At 43.3% G+C, this 26,499-nt stretch overlaps 1 protein-coding gene across 1 annotated transcript; it reads left to right on the forward strand.

Moving 5' to 3' along the window:
• Window positions 1–25,971, forward strand: LOC139368297 (leucine-rich repeat, immunoglobulin-like domain and transmembrane domain-containing protein 1). Its single transcript, XM_071107044.1, has 4 exons — window positions 1–271; window positions 764–1,224; window positions 2,683–2,988; window positions 18,941–25,971. The coding sequence occupies exons 1-4, from the start codon at window positions 108–110 to the stop codon at window positions 20,002–20,004; spliced, it is 1,995 nt and encodes a 664-aa protein (XP_070963145.1). The 5' UTR covers window positions 1–107; the 3' UTR covers window positions 20,005–25,971.
• Window positions 25,972–26,499: the final 528 nt, after the last annotated feature.

Here is a 26,499-nt window from a genome sequence, read left to right on the forward strand (position 1 = left end):
TCTGATCGCTATGGGACAGCGAAGCCGTGGGACAAAACCGTGCAAATGATATTTCAGTAAATGACAAACGCAGGTCTGTTTGGCTTCAGTGGGTGCTGACTGGGTGCATGCAGGCTGGCTGTTCAGTGCAAGCATACAAGTGGGCCAAAATGTTCCTCGCATTCGTCTTGGGACTCTACCTGGCGACAGGTGCGCTACCCCCCTCGGTGAGCGCGTGCCCGTCACAGTGTAGCTGTTTTTTTCACAACCTAAGTGATGGATCTATGGCCAGGTGAGTAGAAGAAACTAATGACAAAATCAACCAATGTATCGCTTAATGTGCATGTTTTTATTTGTTTGTGCAGACGCATTCCGTTTAATTTAAGAGACTTTTCTCGCACGATTACAGATGTTGGACCTTCACTACGAAATCAGCATGTGGACAAAGTAAATTATTGGGAGTGCATGATGTCCAATTTTATTTAATGCAGGATTATCTTGCAAAGGCACGTTGACCAACTCTCTATCTCTGACAATTTCTCTGAGTTGAGTTTATAGTGAGAGTGTTAGGTCCTACATGTAGGCTTTTGAATTCATTTACTATAATTGGCACAAAGCCTGTATGAAAACCCAATTTGACATTTCACATAAATAATTCACACCAAAAATGTCTGTTTCTTTTTACAAAAAGTTCAAATAATAATAATATTTGTGTTCCTTTCCTCCCACATTTTTTATTTAAACAACATAAGCCTAGGTATAACACATCCCGTTGTTTCCTCAGGAGTGTAATTTGCAATGACCCCGAGATCTCCATTGTGCCTGCCAGTTTCCCCGTGGACACGTCCAAGTTGCGAATCGAGAAAACAGCCATCCATCGTATCCCGAGCGAAGCCTTCAGTTACCTCCCCAATCTGGAGTTCCTCTGGATGTCCTTCAATGTGCTGTCCTCTCTCAAGCCGGACAGTTTCCGTGGGATGCTAAATCTGGAGGAGCTGCGACTGGATGGGAATGCCCTCACCGCGTTCCCCTGGGAGTCTCTTATGGATATGTCCAGCCTCACGCTGCTCGACTTGCACAACAACCAGTTGACCTCAGTTCCCGCAGACGCCACAATTTATTTAAAAAACCTGACCTACCTGGATCTGTCCAGCAACAACCTTCTGACTGTTCCGGCTGAGGTGCTCGCCACCTGGCTAACAGTTAAACCTGTGCAGGGCCCAGAGAACTCCAAAATGATACTTGGTAAGGGAGAGAGATTTGTTAACATTTCTTTTCCTTTTTCCTTTTTTTCCTCACAATTTACCAGGTGATCGCATGTACCGTTGAGATGCACTCTCATTTACAAGGGAGATGTGGCTAGAAGTCATCCCTAATATAAAACCACAAGACAATCATTCATTCAGATCAGGCATGTTTTCCATCATAAATAATTGCTTAAGTAAAGTAAGCCACATCTTTTTCAGTCACTCAGAGTTGTTGGTTGAAAAATCCCTCGAAATGGAGAAAAAAGGAGATACTGTATACAAACGAATGTGTGATATGTTTCCAAATCCTCTGAAAAAGTCAACATGATCTAAGTATTGTGAAATCACTCCCTAAATCTCAATTTAACCATCATCATCGCCGTCGTCATCATCATTGTCATCATCGTTGGCCAGCAGCATACTAACCTGCATACCACTGCTGGCTTGCCTCTAAAGCTAAGCATGGTTGGACCTAGTTGGTCCCTGGATGGGAGACCAGATGCTGCTGGTAAGTGGTGTTGGAGGGCCAGTAGAAGGTAATCTTACCACTGGTCAAAAAAAAATCTAATACCCCAGGGCAGTGATTGGGAGCATTTCCCTGTGTAGGGTGTCTTCTTTTGAATGGGATGTTAATTAAACTGGTGTCCTGACTTTCTGTTGTCTCTAAAGATCCCATGGCACTCATTGTAAGAGTAGGGGTGTTAGCTCTGGTGTTCTGGCTAAATTTCCAAACTGGCCAACTAATCATCCTCAGCTTCCATTTGGCTCATTCATCTCCCCTGTAACTATTCCCCAGGTTGTTGCTGTAAATGAGAATGTGTTCTCAGTCAACTTACCAACCCTAAAAACACTTGAGTTAAAAAAAATGGCTTAAGTAAACTACATCTATTTTAGTCACTCAGAGTTGTTGATTGAAAAATCCCTCGAAATTGAGAAAAAAAGAGATATAAAGACAAATGTGTGTGCTAAGTTCCTAAATCTTCTGATATAAAGACAAATGTGTGTGCTAAGTTCCTAAATCTTCTGAAATAGCCAACATGATCTGAATATTGTTCAATAACTGCCTAAATACCAATTTAACCATCATCGTCGCCGTCGTCATTATCGTTGTCATCACCACACCCGTCATTGTAGTTTATTCTAGAATGTAAGTAATCCTCACACAGACATCCACAGCAGTCATCTGTAGCCATATGTGTAACCAGAGAGACACTGTCATTCCTTTCATTCACGATGTGTTTGTAAACAGACCAGGCCAAGGAGTTTTTCATGACCTAACCAGGAAAAACTCTGGGCCCTTCTTATATCGTGTACCCCACTTCATACTGTAACTCTTAGGTTCTCCTCTGACCCCACCAATCCCCATTAGTATCCTTTTTTATTTTATTAATCACAGAATTCAGAGTTCAATTTTATTTTGCCATGTGATTTAATGAGTTGACCTTGAACCATCCAGGTCTCCATGACAATCCCTGGCTGTGTGACTGCCGCCTGTATGACCTGGTCCAGTTCCAGAAGTTGCCAACGTTCTCTGTGGCATTAATCGACACACGCCTCCGCTGTGCAGCTCCCGAGAGCCTGTCAGGTGTTCTGTTCAGCGATGCCGAGCTGCGGAGGTGCCAGGCGCCACGCGTCCACACAGCGGTGGCACACGTCCGCAGCGCCGTGGGAAACAACGTGCTGCTGCGCTGCGGGACCATTGGCGTTCCCAGCCCGGATCTGGCCTGGCGCAGGGCGGAAGGGAAAGCCCTGAACGGGACAGGTGAGTCAGCAAGGGATTTGTGTATGTTTGCTTCTCTTCCTTTCTCTCTCTGTCTGTGTGACTGTAACACTTCAGCTCCACTATAACGCTTTAGCTCCACTACACACGTTGCATTTCTTTGCCATCAGCGTCGTATCAATGTGCTGTTCTACCTGCTGCACAGAGCACGATGTTTTGAGAGCGGAGAGGAGCACAGGGGAAGAGCAGGTTTATTATATTATCTACTGTACCATATCCATCGATTATGCATAACTACAATATATTTTGTCCAGTGTTTTTCAAATACTCATTCAATTGTTGCTAGTGTTTGTACTAAATTATCCTCTAATTACACAAGTTGCTTTTGTTTACATTGTGAACCTAGCTAATCTACTAGCTAGCTAGTAGTCCTAGCTTCTTGACTTCATAAATCTTACTAAAATAAGCAGTGATGCATACTGCCCTACAAATGGCAAAATGCAGTAAAAGCCTTTTTTAAGCTTTTTTTTCTAGCCAGCTAAATATGTTGTAGGTAGTTAAGTGATAATGCACTCATGTATCATCTCATTATTAAGTAATTTTTATGCATATCAACTTAAAATGATCCACACACAAGTGCACGGTTGTGAAGAAGGCAAGACAGCACATTTTACCCCTCAGGTGGTTAAAAAGGTTTTGCGGCTGTACAATTTAGAGCATTTTTTTCCTGCTGCACCCATGCTTGGTATGGCAATAGCACCGCCCTCGATCACATGGTGCTACAGAGGGTGGTGCAGACAGCCCAGTACATCACTGGGCTTAAACTCCCTGCCATCCAGGGAAGTCTGCTTCCGTATGGCAACCGGTACCGGTGCATCAAGTCTGACACCAAAAGGCTCCTGAAGAGCTTCTATCCACAAGCCATAAGACTACTAAATGGCTAACTAAATAGCGAACAACTGGCTACACGGACGATCTGAGTTGACCCTTGTATTTATTTTATTTTTTTGCTCTGTCTCTATACACACTCATAGGGCCCTACACACTCACACAAACTGACACAACAACACACACAGACAAACACTCACTCCATCATTATCTAACACACACATAATATTCACATACATTTATACTGACTCACATACAATCATCATATACACTGCTGCTACTCTGTTTATCATATATCATTGTCATGATGTGACTATCATTAAAGTGAAGACTGTTATATTATCAAATCAATTCTCCATGTGTAATTATTATGTGATTAAATTAATCATGTACACATTAATTAACTAGGAAGTCGGGGCACCATGGGAAAATGTTGTTTAAAGAGTTATTATTTCCCGAATTTAACTCTTCAGATATTTTCATATCTTATCGATTACAGTGTATTAATGTATTATTACCTCATCAGTCATTGTGAACCTCGTAATTTCCTGTAGTCTGCACTTTATTGATGAATCAGCGATACACAAATTGGCTCAATTATTTATTTACTAACTAATTAAACAATTACAAAATACACACTAACGTAAATAGTCTCTCGAAGATTAACAGAACAGTTTGGTTATACACGGTGGAGATTTCAGAGAGAGGAGGGGGAGGAAAAGGGAGACAAAGGAGAAACTATGGGAGGCTACGCTAAGAGGCTAAGACTATGGGAGGCTACGCTCATGAAAATAAAACATCTTAATAATTTTAAGCACTCTAATAACCGCTCATTCGGAAAAAGGAATGCAATTTATACATTCACGATTGAGCTGTCCTTGATCGTCCAAATCCTTTGGTCACAGAGTTGTCGGGTGTACGACTCTGGTTCGGCCACCAGAGATCAACACACAGTGCCTTGCGAAAGTATTCGGCCCCCTTGAACTTTGCGACCTTTTGCCACATTTCAGGCTTCAAACATAAAGATATAAAACTGTATTTCTTTGTGAAGAATCAACAACAAGTGGGACACAATCATGAAGTGGAACGACATTTATTGGATATTTCAAACTTTTTTAACAAATCAAACACAGAAAAATTGGGCGTGCAAAATTATTCAGCCCCCTTAAGTTAATACTTTGTAGCGCCACCTTTTGCTGCGATTACAGCTGTAAGTCGCTTGGGGTATGTCTCTATCAGTTTTGCACATCGAGAGACTGACATTTTTTCCCATTCCTCCTTGCAAAACAGCTCGAGCTCAATGAGGTTGGATGGAGAGCATTTGTGAACAGCAGTTTTCAGTTCTTTCCACAGATTCTCGATTGGATTCAGGTCTGGACTTTGACTTGGCCATTCTAACACCTGGATATGTTTATTTTTGAACCATTCCATTGTAGATTTTGCTTTATGTTTTGGATCATTGTCTTGTTGGAAGACAAATCTCCGTCCCAGTCTCAGGTCTTTTGCAGACTCCATCAGGTTTTCTTCCAGAATGGTCCTGTATTTGGCTCCATTCATCTTCCCATCAATTTTAACCATCTTCCCTGTCCCTGCTGAAGAAAAGCAGGCCCAAATCATGATGCTGCCACCACCATGTTTGACAGTGGGGATGGTGTGTTCAGGGTGATGAGCTGTGTTGCTTTTACGCCAAACATAACGTTTTGCATTGTTGCCAAAAAGTTCAATTTTGGTTTCATCTGACCAGAGCACCTTCTTCCACATGTTTGGTGTGTCTCCCAGGTGGCTTGTGGCAAACTTTAAACGACACATTTTATGGATATCTTTAAGTTAATTAAGCCTACCCCCTCCTTTTTCGAACATTCTGTTAAAAATGCGCAACTTTTCAGCGTCCTGCTACTCATGCCAGGAATATAGTATATGCATATGATTAGTATGTGTGGATAGAAAACCCTCTGAAGTTTCTAAAACTGGTTAAATCACGGTTGTGACTATAACAGATCGTGTGTTTCATCGAAAAGCGCAAGAAAAACTGCTCACTGAAAGCTAAAAATAATGTCCATGCGTCACTTTCATGGATTGTTAAAAGGGCACAAAATTAATTATGGACCTGCATGCAATTCCTACAGATTCCACACGATGTCGCCATTGTCGTCATTATCCGGGGAGTTTTTTGTTGGTAAATCCAACTAACTGGATTCCATTTCTTCCGGTCTCCGCCAGGATGTTTTGAAGTGCACATTGTCGGCCATTGATTTGAAGACGAGGAGCTATTGAATACACATCGCCCTGTAATCATTTTGATAGATTATAAACGTTTACTAATACCTAAAGTTGGATTACAAAAGTATTTCGAAGTGTTTTGTGAAAGTTTATCGTCGACTTTTTTAATTTAAAAAAAATGACGCTGTGTTTTAAAACAATGTTTTTTTCTGAATTACACAGCTTCCATAGATGGCTATTTTGGGTATATATGGACCGATTTAATCGAAAAAAAGACCCAATAGTGATGTTTATGGGGCATATAGGAGTGCCAAGAAAGAAGCTCGTCAAAGGTAATGAATGTTTTATATTTTATTTCTGCGTTTGTGTATCGCCGGCTACGCTAAATCTTTTGTTTACGTCGCATTCAGGCATTTTGGGGTGTTGCATGCTATCAGATAATAGCTTCTCATGCTTTCGCCGAAAAGCATTTTAAAAATCTGACTTGTTGGCTAGATTCACAACGAGTGTAGCTTTAATTCTATACCCTGCATGTGTATTTTGATGAACGTTTGAGTTTTAACGAGTACATTTAGCATTTAGCGTAGCGCATTTGCATTTCCAGGTGCCTAGTTGAGACATCTGCGTCTCAAGTAGGATCAAGAAGTTAAGAAATGGCTTTCTTCTTGCCACTCTTCCATAAAGGCCAGATTTGTGCAATATACGACTGATTGTTGTCCTATGGACAGAGTCTCCCACCTCAGCTGTAGATCTCTGCAGTTCATCCAGAGTGATCATGGGCCTCTTGGCTGCATCTCTGATCAGTCTTCTCCTTGTTTGAGCTGAAAGTTTAGAGGGACGGCCAGGTCTTGGTAGATTTTCAGTGGTCTGATACTCCTTCCATTTCAATATTATCGCTTGCACAGTGCTCCTTGGGATGTTTAAAGCTTGGGAAATATTTTTGTATCCAAATCCGGCTTTAAACTTCTTCACAACAGTATCTCGGACCTGCCTGGTGTGTTCCTTGTTCTTCATGATGCTCTCTGCGCTTTTAACGGACCTCTGAGACTATCACAGTGTAGGTGCATTTATACGGAGACTTGATTACACACAGGTGGATTGTATTTATCATCATTAGTCATTTAGGTCAACATTGGATCATTCAGAGATCCTCACTGAACTTCTGGAGAGAGTTTGCTACACTGAAAGTAAAGGGGCTGAATAATTTTGCACGCCCAATTTTTCTGTTTTTGATTTGTTACAAAAGTTTGAAATATCCAATAAATGTCGTTCCACTTCATGATTGTGTCCCACTTGTTGTTGATTCTTCACAAAAAAATACAGTTTTATATCTTTATGTTTGAAGCCTGAAATGTGGCAAAAGGTCGCAAAGTTCAAGGGGGCCGAATACTTTCGCAATGCACTGTATCCTTAGGTAGAGCTCCTGCTCATGGTGGTGGTAAGAATAGATACTTCGACATAACCTGTACAGTAGTTCTTTTGAGTTCATCCCGTTAGAATGCTTCAGAGGTTGTTGGTGTTCTCATCCTAGGCTACAGACGTTTTCATCTTCAGACTGATAACGCAATGTCTAGGATTTGCTTCTTCTGTAGTGATCGATAGTTTCAGAGTTTATAACCATTTTGCAACATTCGGCTTATACCTCAGTCTGTTTGGTCTATAAAGTGGTAAACATTTCAATGTGGGGACCAGGGTCCTCACGTTCTCTAGTCTTGTCCTTTGGGAGAGTTGTAGTTTTAAACCATTTTGCAACATCCCGTTCACGTCTTAGTCTGCTTGGTCTATAGAGTGGTAGATTTCTTAACCATTTGTAATGTATTCAGCTGGCGATACACGTGCAGTTGAAGTCGGAAGTTTAAATACACCTTAGCCAAATACATTTAAACTCAGTTTTTCACAATTCCTGACATTTTAATCCTAGTAACAATTCCCTGTCTTAGGTCAGTTAGGATCACCACTTTGTTTTAAGAATGTGAAATGTATATAATAAGAATAAGAGTAGAGAATGATTTATTTCAGCTTTTATTTCTTTCATCACATTCCCAGTGGGTCAGAAGTTTACATACACTCAATTAGTATTTGGTAGCATTGCCATTAAATTGTTTAACTTGGGTCAAACGTTTCGTATAGTCTTCCATAAGCTTCCCACAAAAAGTTGGGTGAATTTTGGCCCATTCCTCCTGACAGAGCTGGTGTAACGCACGCAGTCAGGTTTTAGGCCTCCTTGCTCGCACACGCTTTTTCAGTTCTGCCCACACATTTTCTTTGGGATTGAGGTCAGGGCTTTGTAATGGCCACTCCAATACCTTGACTTTGTTGTCCTTAACTTCTTATTAAGGCATAGGGGGCAGCATTTTCACTTTTGGATAAATAGCATGCCCAATTTCAACTTCCTGCTACTCATGCCAAGAATATAAGATATGCATATTTTTGGATAGAAAACACTCTGAAGTTTCTAAAACTGTTTGAATCATGTCTGTGAGTATAACAGAACTTATGTAGCAGGTAAAACCCTGAGGACTAACAGAAATTCTCATTGGCAAACGATATTTCTTAGGAACTTGTTTTCAGTTCCTACCACTTCCACTGGATGTCACCAGTCTTTGCAATTTGGTTGAGGTTTTTTCATTTGTGCAATGAAGAAGTAGGGCCATCCTGGAAAAGGGTAATGCTGTTGAGAGTTGGCCAAGACTTGAAAATTAGCGTTAGTTTCCTCTCGTCCTCTAATGAAAACAGATAGACCCGTCTTCAATTTGATCGATTATTAACGTTTAAAAATACCTAAAGTTGTATTACAAAAGTAGTTTGAAATATTTTGGCAAAGTTTCTAGGCAATTTTTGAAATATTTTGTAGTGACTTTGCGCATTTTGGAAGCTGTGTTTTTCTGGATCAAACGCGTCAAATAAATTGACATTTTGGACATATATGGACGGAATTAATCGAACAAAAGGACCAATTGTGATGTTTATGGGACATATTGGAGTGCCAACAAAAGAAGCTCGTCAAAGGTAAGGAATGTTTTATATTTTATTTCTGCGTTTTGTGTAGCACCTGCAGGGTTGAAATATGCTACCCTCTTTTTTTACTGGCTGGATTCACAACGAGTGTAGCTTTAATTGAGTATCTTACATGTGTGATTTAATGAAAGTTAGATTTTTATATCAATTTATTTTAATTTGCCGCGCTGCAGTTTCCCTGTTTTTTGGCCAAGTGGGACGCAAGCGTCCCCTATACCATAAGAAGTTAAGTCATTTTGCCACAACTTTGGAAGTATGCTTGGGGTCATTTTTCATTTGGAAGATCCATTTGCGACCAAGCTTTAACTTCCTCACTGATGTCTTGTGATGTTGCTTCTATATATCCACATCATTTTCCTCCCTCATCATGCCATCTATTTTGTGAATTGCACCAGTCCCTCCCACAGTAAAGCACCCCACAACATGATGCTGCCACCCCCGTGCTTCACGGTTGGGATGGTGTTCTTCTGCTTGCAATCCTCCCCCTTTTTCCTCCAAACATAATGATGGTCATTATGGCCAAACAGTTCTATTTTTGTTTAATCAGACCAGAGGACATTTCTCCTTGTGGAGGTGTACAATTTTTGTCTGAGGTCTTGGCTGATTTATTTTGATTTTCCCATGATGTCAAGCAAAGAGTCTGAAGGAAGGCCTTGAAATACAACCACAGGTAGTGTAGACAGGGTCAGTTCGTGACACCAAAGGTGCGGACTCCGGCCGCAAAACCTGAACCTATAGGGGAGGGTCTGGATGGGCATCTATCCACGGTGGCGGCTCTGGTACGGGACGTGGACCCTCGCCGCTGACCCCGGACTGGGGACCCTTGCAGCGGGCCCCGGACAGGTGGTTGACTCTGGCAGCTCCGGACAGGAGGGCGACTCTGGCAGCACCGGACAGGAGGGCGACTCTGGCAGCACCGGACAGGAGGGCGACTCTGGCAGCACCGGACAGGAGGGCGACTCTGGCAGCACCGGACAGGAGGGCGACTCTGGCAGCACCGGACAGGAGGGCGACTCTGGCAGCACCGGACAGGAGGGCGACTCTGGCAGCACCGGACAGGAGGGCGACTCTGGCAGCACCGGACAGGAGGGCGACTCTGGCAGCACCGGACAGGAGGGCGACTCTGGCAGCTCCGGACAGGAGGGCGACTCTGGCAGCTCCGGACAGGAGGGCGACTCTGGCAGCTCCGGACAGGAGTGCGACTCTGGCTCTGGGAGCAGGCACAGGACTCACCAGGCTGGGGAGACATCCATGAGGCCTCTTGCTTGGCCGAGGCACAGGATTCACTGGGCTGCCTCTCGGGCTTCCTTGCCGGCCATTTTCGTGTCGCCAACACCATTCTCCGGTATCCCTACTCGCACTGTTCTAGAGAATCCCAGGCGGGCTCCGGCACTCTCCCTGGGTCAATCGACCACCTCTCTATCTCCTCCTAGGTTGTCTCATACTCCAGATAGCGCTGCTCATCTGTCCAGGAGTCCCTTTCACCACGCTGCTTGTTCCTTTGGTGGTGGGAGGTTCTGTCACGGCTGTTGGAAGGAGCGGACCACCGTGCGGCGTGGTGAGCGTACATGTTCTTTAATTAAGAAAAGCCGCCGAACAAAACAATACACACTACATAACAAAACCGTGAAGCTTAAGGCTAAGTGCCATAAAGAATGTCAACCTCCCACACACACACAGGTGGGAAAAGGGTACCTAAGTATGGTTACCAATCAAAGACAACGATAGACAGCTGTCCCTGATTGAGAACCATACCCAGCCAAACACAAAGAAATAGAAAACATAGAATGCCCACCCCAACTCACGCCCTGACCAAAACAAAATAGAGACATAAAAAGGATTTCTAAGGTCAGGGCGTGACACAATGCCTCGTCGCAATTAGTTATTCCCCTTTATTTGGGGCTCCCGAGTGGCACAGTGGTCTAAGGCACTGCATCTAAGGCACTGCACAGAGAGGCTGCTGCCTACATACTGTGACGGCCCTGAATTATTTTGAGCCGTCTCAGTGCTTCTCCTTCCAATAGGGTGCTTTCCCTTTAATTCCCAATTAAATAGCCAGCATCAGCTGCGCAAAAGTGGCGTTTGTGATGGAGACGTGACTGAGGATGTGTTCCCGAAGCTTCTCTATTCCGGTTGTTTTGTTGCTGTTAAACGTGTGTTTTGTAGCCTGAGAGTTTACCCAGGATCGGATCCACTCTTTGCGTCCGTGGACTACTCCTCTCTATTCTTCGTGGCCTTTCTCCGCTGGAGATCTGTTGGCGGATTGGATTGTCTGACTGACCGACTGACTACCACCTTTTTTGTATACGGTATTTCATTTGTTTTGATATGATGTATACGGTGATGATTTATGTAGTTAGATGTAGTTGAGGAATTAGTAAGAGCAGATACGCTTTAAAGTTCTGTGGTAAAATGGTTATATTGATTGTATGATTTAATACTGGGTTTACGCTACACGGAATGAACGGACCAACATTGCGTGACCAAAGTCACTTGAGTTCACTGAACTCCTTTACCGGGCGGGACTCTTTTTAGGCCCGAGGTACAGGACATTTCTGGAGGAACCAGAACTCATTGTGTTATATTATTATGTGTGTGTAATCCATTGATGTTGCTAATACAACCCACGCAAAAGAATAGTTGTTTTTGAAGTTCTTTCAATGTTTTAAGGGTTTATGAAAAGTTGATTTCCCTTCTGACGTTTACATAAGTCCTTTGTATGGTGTAGACTTGACGGACCAGATGGGACTCATTCCCTCCCAAACTAAAAGGAGAAACCAATGTTTTCTCTGGTAGGCACAACCTACCTGGCACCCCTATAAAAAAATAACCTCAAGTCAAAACCGTTACATAAAAAATGGCACCCCAGATGGGACAGCACAACATTGAGAACTAACCAAAGCAAATCTTTTGTGTGGAATTAAAACAATGGATTCACCCCAAGATAATGTGCTCATCCATGTCATACCTGTCAATGGGAATATACAGGGCCATTCTGACCATCAAGCTGACAATACAAATCATAATGTGAATGGAGATAATGGAGTTGATTTGGGCCAGAGCCCTGGGAATCTGAATGCTCGGTCTGAACCACAGGCCACAGGAGGTCTAACCAGTTACTCACTTATTGACATGGATCTGTGTGGAAGTACTGAGCTAGCCCTCCCTCTGACACCCAACCTTCTTCCATTGTCTGGTTTATCTCCAGAGGTGGGAGTCTTACAACTTCAAGGTGACATCCTTGATATTCGTCGGACTCAACAACATCTCCAAACTCTTATCCACGATAAATGTAAATGTCTGAGGGAAGAGCAACAACAGAGTGCCATGGAATTCAGAAACTCACTGAGCACTCTAACCCACACACTGACAGAGCTCAGTGAGAGTGGAAGACGGGAAATTACTGGTGCCATGGACAGGCAGTTTGACTACCAACGAAACCAACTCACTGCCACTCTCCAATGGCGCCTGCAACATCATCACACTGAGGTCCTCAAGGACGTTAATTCAGTTTTTTCTCCCATGGTTAACACTGTAGACCACTTGCAAACAGAGCTCTCTAATTGTGTTAAAATGTTGGATGACGTGTCTGTGGACATGGCCTCCATTAGGCACAACTCCTTACACAGAGTTTCTCTGGTGTCCACTTCTGTTCAGACCACTGAGGGCCAAGCTGGCACCTCTGAAGAGCCAAGACAAGGCCATGCTACAGCCACCCCTTGCAGGATGCAATCCACCATGCATCCTGGTGTTAATTTTCATTGTCCGATAACGCCCTCCCCCTCTACTTCCTCAATCCCTCCTAGCTCGTTTGTTCATGGTGAATTGAGTAGACGTCATGTGGGGGCGATGCCCATTAAATTGCAATTTCCCACCTTTGGGAAAAAAGATGACAGTCCGGATCCGCTAATGTACCTAGAAAGATGTCGTGACTTTCTTGCCCTCAATCCCCTGGCTGACGAAGAACTCCTTGCCACATTGAGGAATGTGTTGCATGGGACAGCTCGAGACTGGTGGGATGTGGCACGTCTCACCACTACCTCCTGGGCTGACTTTGAGGCCAAGTTTTCCTCTGCATTTCTGTCTGAGGACTACACAGATGAGCTGGCAGACAGAGTCAGGAATCGAGTGCAAAGCGAGAAAGAGGGTATCCGTGACTTTGCATACGGTTACCACTCCCTGTGCAGAAGGTGGAAACCTGGCATTGAGGAGGAAGAGGTCATTAAATTGATTTTGAAGAACATCAACCCACTACTAGCCAGTCAACTCCGAGAACGAGTCACCACTGTCGATGGACTGGTTCGCTTGGGACAGCAGTTTGAGAAGGACAGAGAATGCCAACAGCAATATGACCAAAGAAAGAAACAGACACCCAAACAGTTACCCAAGACAGACCATCAACAACAGCTAGAGTCTCCAGCCAAGACCCCTCTCATGTTCTGTTGGAGATGTAACCAAAAGGGACATTCTTCAGCTACATGTCCAAGACCGTATCAAGAAAACCCTTCCAGAAACCACAAATCACAACAGGCCAACACACCTAACTCTCTTCGCAGGAATGACCATCCTTCTCTGGGTGCTTTAACCAGAGCTGAAATCCCAAGAGTCACTGCCTACGCCCCCCCATCGACATCCCCTTCCTTTCAGTTCATACCGCACCAACTGGTGTTACCCCTGTCCATAGGCCCATGGACAGGAAGAGCCATCCTGGACACCGGGTCATCCTACACACTGCTCAATGAGAAACTGTGGAAGGAGGTTAAAGGTCCGCAATACAACTTGAAGCCGTGGACAGAAGGTCCACTCTATCTGGCTGATGGTGAGGCTAAACGACCACTTGGATGGAGTGAGGTAGAGTTCCGCCTGTGTAACCGCTCCTATATGATTCCTTCGGTTATCCTACAAACCAAGAACCTTGCTTTTCCTGTCGTGTTGGGAATTGATTTCATGTACTTCAGTGGTGTCCAGATTGATATCGCACACAATTGCTACTGGTTTCCATACAATCCGAGCAAGAAGCATTTCTTCCAATCAGAAGCTACGAAGTTACATGATTGGGGTTCAAATGTGGCAGTCTTCTCTGCCGTTGCTCCGTTACCACTAACCCTTGATAATCCTTTTGACGATCTCCTTTTACAGGCTGTAAGAAGAGCTCAGCTGGAACATCCAGAGGAGTTAAGGCTGTTGGAACAGCTGCAGAATAATGCTGATGTATGTACTTCAAGGCTAGGACGCACCGGGCTCCTGAAGCACAAAATATTCCTTACACAGGAAATGCCGATCAAGCAAAAGCCATATCGTTTGTCCCCAGCGAAGCTAATCATCCAAAAGGGACTCATTAATGATATGTTAACACAAGATATAATAGAACGTTCCTCCTCTCCTTGGGCTGCTCCTGTTGTCCTCATCCCAAAAAAGACTGGTGGTCTTAGATTTTGTGTGGACTATAGGAAGACCAACAATGTTTCCCAGACTGATGCCTATCCTTTTCCTACCATCCACGAGATCCTGGAGTCATTGTCTGGCGCTGTTGTGTTCACTACCCTTGACCTCAATAGTGGTTATTGGCAAGTTGAGATGGACCAGGAAAGCAAGGACAAGACTGCTTTTGTCTGTGCTGAGGGCTTGTTTTCCTTTAAGGTGATGCCTTTTGGATTAAAGAATGCACCTGCCACTTTCCAAAGACTGATGGAGATTGCGTTAGGTGAGCTCAAAGGGAAGCTCTGTTTCGTCTACCTGGACGATATAATTATCTACTCCCAGAACAGAGAACAACACTTTCAAGATCTTCAAGCAGTGTTGGACAAGCTAAGAGAAGCTGGTCTGACCGTGAATATGAAGAAGAGCAACTTCTGCCAAACTTCCCTGAAGTTCCTTGGCCATATTGTGTCTTTCGACGGCATTCATGTGGATCCTGAAAAGACCAAGGCGGTACAAGATTTTCCTGTGCCAACCACACTCAAGGCCCTTCAACGCTTCCTTGGGATGGCTGGATGGTACCATCGGTTTGTGTCGAACTTCTCCCAGGTGGCAGAACCCCTCAACGCGTTGAAGTGAAAAGGAGTGAAATTCCTATGGACGGCAGAGTGCCAGACATCCTTTGAAACCCTGAAACGACACCTCGTCACACCTCCCATTTTAGGTCATCCCAACTTTGATTCCCCTTTTGTTGTTTACACTGATGCAAGTGATGTTGGACTTGGTGCTGTCCTAGTCCAACAGACTGGACTTGGCACTGAAGAAGTGCTAGCGTTCGCCAGTCGGACATTGAATGGAGCAGAACGGAACTACTCCACAACCGAGCAAGAGTGCCTTGCAGTTGTCTGGGCTTTGGAAAAGTGGAGGTACTACCTGGAGGGAAGACACTTCACTGTGGTCACTGACCATTCCTCCCTTGTGTGGGTGTTCAAGACCAACAAACCAAGCACCAGACTCATAAGATGGGCTCTACGGTTGCAAGAGTTCACCTTTGCAGTAGAATACAGGAAAGGAAAATACAACACTGTTCCAGATGCCTTATCCAGGGCTCCTGCTTGTGATAACGGTGGCCCTCATTTTACATGTGCTACTGTCCTGTCAAGCAGTCGAGACTCGCCCAAAACAGACTTTCCCATCTCTGATGAGACCATATGGAAAGCCCAACAGGATGATCCAGAAGTACAGGCTTTGTACCAGACTATCCTGGAAGATGGAGAAAAGATGGTCAATCCTACCACAAAGCTGACCATCCTGGAAGACAAAGTCTACCGTGTTGTACAACTACCACACAGAACCCTCTACCAATTGTACATACCTGAAACTCTACGCCTACAACTGCTTCAACATTTCCATGAAGACCCATTAGCTGGTCATTTGGGCAGGTTCAAAACCTACAAGCGGTTGCAAGCGTTACTGTACTGGCCACATCTGAGCATGGATGTGAAGTCACACATCCGAAACTGTCAGGTTTGTCAAATGTACAAACCAGAAGGTAGAAAGCCTGCTGGCAAGTTGCAGCAAACGGTGGTTACCCGACCTTGGGAAATGCTAGGAGTAGATTTGATGGGTCCATTTCCTAGAAGCTCCAATCAGAATGTGTACATGCTTGTGTTTGTTGATTATTATTCAAAGTGGGTGGAACTCTTTTCCCTGCGTCAGGCCACAGCAAGGACCGTCTCTAACATCCTTACGAAAGAGATCCTGACTCGCTGGGGAGTGCCTGATTACATCCTGTCTGATCGAGGTTCCCAATTTGTCTCTGATCTCTTTGAGGAGACCTGCCAAAGATGGAACCTGAGACAGAAGTTGACCACGGCCTATCACCCACAGACCAATCTCACTGAGAGAGTAAATCGAACCTTGAAGACAATGATTGCTTCCTATGTAGGGACCCAGCACAAACACTGGGACAAGCACCTTCACGAGTTTCGATTTGCCCTGAATTCTGCTGTGCAAGAGTCCACTGGAGTCACACCTGCAGAGCTGAACCTAAGTCGTCCCCTCCGAGGACCCTTGGATATGGTGCTACAGCCCCAGCAGATTACTCCAGACGCTGCTTGCTATGACCAGGTAGTCCATCTCCATGACTTGAGAGCTCTTGTCTCAAAGAACATGACCCAGGCTCGACTCAAGCAGAAGAGAAATTATGATAAGAACAGACGAGACATGCAGTTTCAGCTTCGTGATCGGGTGTGGCTTCGCTCTCATCCTTACTCGAAAGCTGAACAATTCTTCTCTGCCAAGCTCGCTCCTAAATGGCAAGGACCATATAGGATTGTGGAGCAGATGGGCCCTTTGAACTACCGAGTGGTGAAAGAGGACACAGGTGAAGATATGCGCGTTGTCCATGTCTCACGCCTTAAGGCCTGTTACCCTCGGCTGAGGAATTGGAGGCGATTGAGCGCCGCAAGATCTTGGATATCTTTGAAGAGGAAAGTGAGGAGACTTTTCTCGGATTCCCAGACCCAGAAGTCTCACACCTTAAGGCCTGTGACCCCTCAGCTGAGGAGCGTGAGCTCCAAAAAGTCATGAGAATTTTTGTAGAGGAAAGTGATGAGGAGACCTTTCTCGGTTACCCCGACCAAGATGTGCCTTCCAGGGCAATGGTCGGCTTTTTCCAGGGGAGGGGGTGTGTGACGGCCCTGAATTATTTTGAGCCGTCTCAGTGCTTCTCCTTCCAATAGGGTGCTTTCCCTTTAATTCCCAATTAAATAGCCAGCATCAGCTGCGCAAAAGTGGCGTTTGTGATGGAGACGTGACTGAGGATGTGTTCCCGAAGCTTCTCTATTCCGGTTGTTTTGTTGCTGTTAAACGTGTGTTTTGTAGCCTGAGAGTTTACCCAGGATCGGATCCACTCTTTGCGTCCGTGGACTACTCCTCTCTATTCTTCGTGGCCTTTCTCCGCTGGAGATCTGTTGGCGGATTGGATTGTCTGACTGACCGACTGACTACCACCTTTTTTGTATACGGTATTTCATTTGTTTTGATATGATGTATACGGTGATGATTTATGTAGTTAGATGTAGTTGAGGAATTAGTAAGAGCAGATACGCTTTAAAGTTCTGTGGTAAAATGGTTATATTGATTGTATGATTTAATACTGGGTTTACGCTACACGGAATGAACGGACCAACATTGCGTGACCAAAGTCACTTGAGTTCACTGAACTCCTTTACCGGGCGGGACTCTTTTTAGGCCCGAGGTACAGGACATTTCTGGAGGAACCAGAACTCATTGTGTTATATTATTATGTGTGTGTAATCCATTGATGTTGCTAATACAACCCACGCAAAAGAATAGTTGTTTTTGAAGTTCTTTCAATGTTTTAAGGGTTTATGAAAAGTTGATTTCCCTTCTGACGTTTACATAAGTCCTTTGTATGGTGTAGACTTGACGGACCAGATGGGACTCATTCCCTCCCAAACTAAAAGGAGAAACCAATGTTTTCTCTGGTAGGCACAACCTACCTGGCACCCCTATAAAAAAATAACCTCAAGTCAAAACCGTTACAATACAGACTTGAAATAATTGGCCACTTTAATAAATGGAACAGTAGTCACTTTAATAGTGCCACTTTAATAATGTTTACGTATCTTGCTTTACTCACCTCATATAGTAAATAATACAATATATATATATATATATATATATATATATATATACTGTATTATTCACTATCTATTGCATCTTAGCCTATGCCGCTCTGACATTGCTCATCCATATATTTATATATTCTTATTCCATTCCTTTACTTAGATGTGTGTGTATTAGGTATTTGTTGTGGAATTGTTAGATATTACTTGTTAGATATTGCTCCACTGTCGGAACTAGAAGCACAAGCATTTTGCTACACTTGCAATAACATGTGTATGTGACCAATACAATTTGATTTGATCTCAGCGCAAGATCTCAGTGCTGTCACTAAAGACCCTGATTTGATCCCAGACTGTATCATGATTGGGAGTCCCATAGGGCGGCACACAATCTGCCTAGCGTTGGTGTGTTAGGGGCGGGTTTGACTGGGGTAGGCCGTCATTATAAAATAATAATTTGTTTTCAACTGACTTGTCTAGTTAAATAAAGGTTAAATAAAAACAAAACAAATTTGCAACAATGTCAATGAGCATCATCACTATCTTTCCTTTGTAGTACCTTAAACTGTCATGATTACCAGCTGAGATAGACTTTAACGAATTGATATTATTCAGAGTTTGTCTTAAAAGGTTTTAACAGGATTCCTAGGACCTTTTCTGAGACGCTTTGTGGATATGGCCCCTGCATTAAAAAACACTTTAAATGGGAATCTCCCCTGTCTTTGTATTACTTTTTAGTATTTAGATTTTTTTACTCTGACTAATAATGTGTCCATGTCTCTTCTCTTGCTCTACAGTCCAGCAGGAGAACTCCAAGGAAGGCATTATCTGGTCCATCCTCAGTGTCCCAGCCGTGTCCTACCGTGACTCAGGGAAGTATGTCTGCAAGGCCACTAACTACGCCGGAAATGCAGAGACCATCATCTCCCTGGTTGTCTCTGACGCTCCCCCAGAACCCGACAATAACAACAACCAAACCAGCGTGGTTGCTGCTACTGTAAAAAAAAACAAAGTCAACAAACCCAACGGGATGGGGAAGGCAGCATACCAGGAGAAACTGGTGGATAGGTTAGTGGTTCCCACCCCCAACCCTCAACCCCCATCTGCTGTTGTGGACTCCAGCCCTGAGCCTGAAGGTGTGGTAGTGGGAAGTGTGGCAGATAGAGCCACCCCTGGACCAGCCAAGTTGCCCAGTCCAGACGGACTCCTGGAGCTGGAGAAGACCAACCTGAGCAACCTGGCCCAGGCCCAGTATGACCCGGACCGGATAGTTCGCTCGGTCAAGGTGTTGGGCGATACGGAGAACACCATCACCCTGAACTGGCGGGCGCCCAAGGCCAAGAACACCACAGCCTTCAGTGTGCTCTATGCCGTCTTCGGCGAAAGAGACATGCGCAAGATCAACGTGGCAGCGGGTCAGAATCGGGTCTTCATCGAGGGCCTGGTGCCCAAGACTAAGTACATTGCCTGCGTGTGTGTCCGGGGCCTGATCCCCAAGAAGGAGCAGTGTGTCATCTTCTCCACCGACGAGGCGGCCAGTGCCGCTGGGACCCAGAAGCTCATCAACGTCATCGTGATTACCGTGGCTTGTGTCATTGCTGTGCCACTCACCGTAATCGTCTGCTGTGGTGCGCTCAAGAGGCGCATCCAGAAGATTTGGGGCAAGAAGTCCAAGGACATCCAGGACTCATATGTGACTTTTGAGACGCTGTCCCCCGGAACCAAGGCTAAAGGGTTGGAGGGTGAGTACCTGACCAGACTCAACCCTGAGGAGTCCAACCGGCTGCTGTCGGCCCGATCCAGTTTGGACTCTGAGGCCACGGCAAAGATAGAGGGTCAGCCCAACGAGTACTTCTGCTGACTTCATGCTCCAGCTCCCTCCCCATGCCATCTCCCACACTCGCACCCTCTGGCTCAACACATCTCCACACACACAACTCCTCTACAGCATAGCCTCAGACACACACATCATCCCCATCATAGCCCCAGACACACACATCATCCCCATCATAGCCCCACACACACACATCATCCCCATCATAGCCCCACACACACACCTCATCTTCATCATAGCCCCACACACACACCTCATCTTCATCATAGTCCCACACACACACCCCATCTTCATCATAGCCCCACACACACACCCCATCTTCATCATAGCCCCACACACACATCTCATCCTCACCATTGCTCCACACACACTCCTCTCCCTCACCATAGCTCCACACACACTCCTCACCCTCACCATAGCCCCACACACAAACCTCGTCCCCACACACCTAATCCTTTCTCTCAGCCTCACCAAAGCCACCCACACATATCCTATACTCTCCCTCACTCTCTGCACAGTCCTACACACACATCTCATCTTCACCATAGCCCCAGACACATACATCGTCCTCACCCCAACCACAGCCCCATACACAAACCTCACCCTCTCACTAAGTTTCACCACAGCCCCACACACACACCTTGTCGAAATGCTCATCACAGTCCAACACACATATCTGGTTGTCTCCCTTTCTCTCACCGTGTTCCCCCCCACACACACAGGGCACAGGACTCTCCCCCACCTCTCCCACCATGTTGGGTGCCACCATATCGGGGGTTATATGAGAGGACGCTTGGACGATGCACCATCATGGAAATATCCGTTTAAAGGAGTTTTGACATTTTTATCCTTAATTTTTTCACATCTGAAATGTATACTATTTCAACAGAGAGAATGCTAATGATGTAATTTGTTTTTACACTTCTTGGGGACTATCAGTTGTAAATGAGCCCTCAAATGAGCCCTACAGATTTATCTTAGTTAAGTTATCAAGTAAAAGTCTGAAAGAAGGACATCTGGGCCAATATTCATTAGTCTCAAAGGAGTGCTGCTCTAGGAACACTTTAGCCTTTTGGATCATAATAAATGAGATAACATGGACAGGGGGGACCTGGGGCCATATCCACAAAGTGTTCCAGAAAAGGGCCTTGGAATCCTGTTAAAACACGTTTTAAGACAATAATAAAAAAAATCCCAGCTCAGAGTAGGTTTAAACTACGAAAATCAACTCAGAAAAGTTTATCTCAACTGGTAATTACACAAAGAAAATATAGTCATGACACTCATTGACATTATTGCGAATTGGGGGAATAACCAATCACGTGTCACCGTCTGTGAAATCTATAGCACACTTCAGACCCCCACAGTGTATGTCACTGTACATCAAGTAATATGAATTTGAAATTATTTTAAAAAATGCAAGAGATACTGGTGCAGGTACTTCTAGATAATTTATGGGTTGCTTATATAAAAATATCAAAACATTCTTTCATCAACTCCAAAGCAATTTTCTGTATAGCTAGTTAGGACCGCACATATGATCTCCTAAATATCTGTCGACTAGGTAGGACTCTTCCCACTGGGCACAGGCGTCAATTCAACATCTAGTTGTGATTTAATTTTGGTTGAGTTGTCACCTAACTTGAATTGAACAAAAAATGGCACCATGTCATTGGATTTAGGTTAGGTGAAAAAGAGTTGGGTGAAAAAAAATACAAAATTCCCTTACGTTGACCACTTCATCTCATTTCTTTGTTGAAATGATGTGGAAACAACATTGATTCAACCAGTTTTTGCCCAGTGGGTTATGACTAAAATGGCTTCATGCATAGATTTGTGGATACAGCCCCTGTTTCTAGATTAGAACTCCTACTCTGAAGGGCTTTATGAATCCTGGCCCTGGGCCCGAATCCAAAAAGCATCTCCGAAAAGTTAATAGGAATCCTGTTATTTTATTTAACCTTTATTTTAACATGGAAGACATATTGAGTCCTAGGTCTCTTTTACAAATGTGCCCTGTATATACAACATAAATATACACATTATACCAAAACTATACAGTATCAGTCAAAAGTTTGGACACACCTACTCATTCCAGGGTTTTTCTTTTATTTTTACTATTTTCCACATTGTAGAATAATAGTGAAGATATCATCACTATGAAAAAACACATATGGCATCATGTAGTAACCAATTTTCTTTAAAACAAATCAAAATACATTTTATATCTGAGATTCTTCAAAGTAGCCACCCTTTGCCTTGATGACAGCTTTGCACAATCTTGGCATTCTCTCAACCAGTTTCTTGATGCATTCACCTGGAATGCATTTCAATTAACAGGTATTTGTATTTATTATGGATCCCCATAATAAATGGTGTTCTTCCTTGGCCTAGCGTTGTCCAGGCTTGGCCAGAGTAGGCCGTCATTGTAAATAAGATTTTTTCTTTACTGACTTGCCTAGTTAAATAAAGGTGCAATTTTAAAATTTAATTTAAAAAATATATATAATCAATTTCTCTCAGCCAATCATCTGTCATTTGTGTAAGTGCCATGCTTGTTGAATGTTCCCTATATGTGTGCTGAGCCAGTAAAGGTGGCTTTACTATTCTTGGGTAGCAGAATTACTTTAGCTTCCCTCCAGAACTGAGGGCACACAATTTCTAGTAGGCTTAAATTGAAGATGTGGTAATATCGTCTGCTATTATCCTCAGTAATTTTCCATCCAGATTGTCAGACCCCAGTGGGTTGTCATGGTTGATAGACAACAATTTTTTCACCTCTTCCACACTGACTTTACAGAATTCAAAAGTACAATTCTTGTCTTTCAAAATTTGGTCAGATATACTTGGATGTGTAGTGTCAGCATTTGTTGCTGGCATGTCATCCCTAAGTTTGTTTATCATGCCAATGAAAAAGTAATTAAAGTAGTTGTGCCTTGTAAAAGTAAATTTGTGGAATTTCTTTCCTTGTTAATGCATTTTAGCCTATCAGTTGTGTTGTGACAAGGTAGGGATGGTATATAGAAGTTATCCCTATTTGGTAAAAGACCAAGTCCATATTATGGCAAGAACAGCTCAAATAAGCAAAGAGAAATGGCAGTCCATCATTACTTTAAGACATGAAGGTCAGTCAATACGGAAAATGTTAAGAACTTTAAAAGTTTCTTCAAGTGCAGTCGCAAAAAACATCCAGCGCTGTGATGAAACTGGCTCTCATGATGACAGCCACAGGAAAGGAAGACCAAGAGTGTCCTCTGCTGCAGGGGATAAGTTCATTAGAGTTAACTGCACCTCAGATTGCAGCCCAAATAAATGCTTCACAGAGTTCAAGTAGCAGACTCATCTCAACATCAACTGCTCAGAGGAGACTGTGTGAATCAGGCCTTTGTGGTCGATTGCTGCAAAGAAACCACTACCAAAGGACACCAATAATAAGAAGAGACTTGCTTGGGCCAAGAAACACGAGCAATGGACATTCAACTGGTGGAAATCTGTCCTTTGGTCTGATAGTCCAGAGTCCAAATTTGAGATTTTTGGTTCCAACCGCTGTGTCTTTGTGAGATGCAGCGTAGGTGAATGGATGATCTCTGCATGTGTCGTTCACACCGTGAAGCATGGAGGAGGAGGTGTGATGGTGTGGGGGGGGTGTTTTGCTGGTGACACTGCCAGTGATTTATTTAGATACGTCATCCCATCTGGTTTGCGCTTTGTGGGACTATAATTTGTTTTTCAACAGGACAATGACCCAACACACCTCCAGGCTGTATAAGGGCTATTTGACCAAGAAGGAGAGTGATGAAGTGCTGCATTAGATGACCTGGCCTCCACAATCATCTGACCTCAACCCAATCGAGATGGTTTGGGTTGGACCGCAAAGTGAAGGAAAAGCAGCCAACAAGTTCTCAGCATATGTGGGAACTCCTTCAAAGCTGTTGGAAAAGCATTCCTCATAAAGCAGATTGAGAGAATGCAAAGAGTGTGCAAAGCCATCATCAAGGCAAAGGTTGGCTACTTTGAAGAATCTCAAATATAAAATGTATTTTGATTTGTTTGATTTGTTAGATTTGCTTAACACTTTTTTTGTTGCTACATGATTCCATGTGTTATTTAAACTCAGTTTTTCACAATTCCTGACATTTAATCCTTTTAAAAATTCCTTGTCTTAGGTCAGTTAGGATCACCACTTTATTTTAAGAATGTGAAATGTCAGAATAATAGTAGAGATAAAGCTTTTATTTCTTTCATCACGTTCCGAGTGGGTCAGAAGTTTACATACACTCAATTAGTATTTGGTAGGATTGCCTCTAAATTCTTTAACTTGGGTCAAATATTTTGGGTAGCCTTCCACAAGCTTTCCACAATAAGTTGAGTGAATTTTGGCCCATTCCTCCTGACCAGAGCTGGTGTAACGGAGTCAGGTTGTAGGCCTCCTTGCTCGCACACGCTTTTTCAGTTCTGCCCAAAAATGGGATTCACTTTGTTGGGATTGCCTTTGGAAGTATGCTTGCCGTCATTGTACATTTGGAAAACCCATTTGCGACAAGCTTTAACTTCCTGACTGTCTTGAGATGTTGCTTCAATATATCCACATCATTTTCCTCCCTCATGAAGCCATCTATTTTGTGAAGTGCACCAGTCCCTCCTGCAGCAAAGCACCCCCACAACATGATGCTGCCACCCCCGTGCTTCACGGTTGGGATGGTGTTCTTCAGCTTGCAAACCTCCCCCTTTTTCCTCCAAACATAACAATGGTCATTATGGCCAAACAGTTATATTTTTGTTTCATCAGACCAGAGGACATTTCTACAAAAAGTACGATCTTTGTCCCCATGTGCAGTTGCAAACCTTAGTCTGGCTTTTTTTATGGCGGTTTTGGAGCAGTGGCTTCTTTCTTTCAGGTTATGTCGATATAGGTCTCGCTTTACTGTGGATATAGATACTTTTGTACCTGTTTCCTCCAGCATCTTCACAAGGTCCATTGCTGTTGTTCTGGGATTGATTTTCACTTTTCACACCAAAGTACGTTCATCTCTAGGAGACAGAATGAGTCTCCTTCCTGAGCGGTATGACGGCTGCGTGGTCCCATGGTGTTTATACTTACGTACTATTGTTCGTACAGATGAAAGTGGTACCTTCAGGCGTTTGGAAATTGCTACCAAGGATGAATCAGACTTGTGGTGGTCTACAATTTTTTTGTGAGGTTTTGGCTGATTTATTTTGATTTTTCCCTTGATTTTAAGCAAAGAGGCACTGTGTTTGACGGTAGGCCTTGAAATACATCCACAGGTACACCTCCAATTGACTCAAATGATGTCAATTATTCTTTGAAAAGCTTCTAAAGCCGTGGCATAATTGTCTGGATTTTTCCAAGCTGTTTAAAGGCACAGTCAACATAGTGTATGTAAACTTCTGACCCACTGGAATTGTGATACAGTGAAATAATCTGTCTGTAAACAATTGTTGGAAAAATGGATTGTGTCATGCACAAAGTAGATATCCTAACCGACTTGCCAAAACTATAGTTTGTTAACAAGAAATTAATTGAGTGGTTGAAAAAATTGTTTTAATGAATCCAAAGTGTTTGTAAACTTCTGACTTCCAATGTAAATGGCAATTTCAACTCCAACTACAACCCCTTAGGATAACCGTCTCCCAACTGACATGCTTAAAAGGGAACTTATTGACATCATTGTTTTTTTCTTTGTTAATTGTATATGATATGTATGTGTATGATTTGTAAATCATTGTCTGTACGATTTAAACTTACATTTATAAACATATGCATCTGTATTTTTCAATTGTATGTTCTTGAAGAAGATATACAAAGGCATGGTTCATCACAATGAGGAATGGAAGAATGCTGGCTGGAGCTGGAGTGAAGTACACAACAGACTGAAATATGTAAATAAATAAGGTGAAAATTATGCATGATGAGAGTTGTTTAGGATTGAAAAAAACATAGAACTATCAAAACGATGTATTTCTACTTTACCTGTTTTGTCACCTACATTTCAATGCATAATTATCCATTGTATGTATTCCAAATATGCTATTTTAATTTAAATATATTAAAATACACTTTTATATTTATTTATTCAGCATCTGTTGTGTTTTTATACCCCACATATTTTCCGCAAACATTTTCAATCTCAATCAGTGGCCCTAACTTCCAATTTAATAATGTGAAATTACAATTAAAGAGGAATGATTCCAATGTGAAATGTCCGAGTCCTACAATTAAAGGGGAATTAATTCAATTTGAACCGTTGGAGGCCTAAACTAAAACGAATCTTCTGTCAATATCAGAATATGATTAGAGAGCTCTAGTTAGTACTGAACGTGGTTAGTAGCTTTTGACTGCATGCTGACAGTGCATTACCAGTCAAATGTTTGGACACACCTACTCATTCAAGGGTTTTTCTTAATTTTTTTTGCTATTTTCTACATTGTAGAATGATAGTGAAGACGTTGAAACTATGAAATAACCCATATGGAATCATGTAGTAACAAAAAAAGTGTTAA

The sequence above is a fragment of the Oncorhynchus clarkii genome, chromosome 16 (assembly GCF_045791955.1).
Source record: "Oncorhynchus clarkii lewisi isolate Uvic-CL-2024 chromosome 16, UVic_Ocla_1.0, whole genome shotgun sequence".
NCBI classification, from domain to species: Eukaryota; Metazoa; Chordata; class Actinopteri; order Salmoniformes; family Salmonidae; genus Oncorhynchus; species Oncorhynchus clarkii.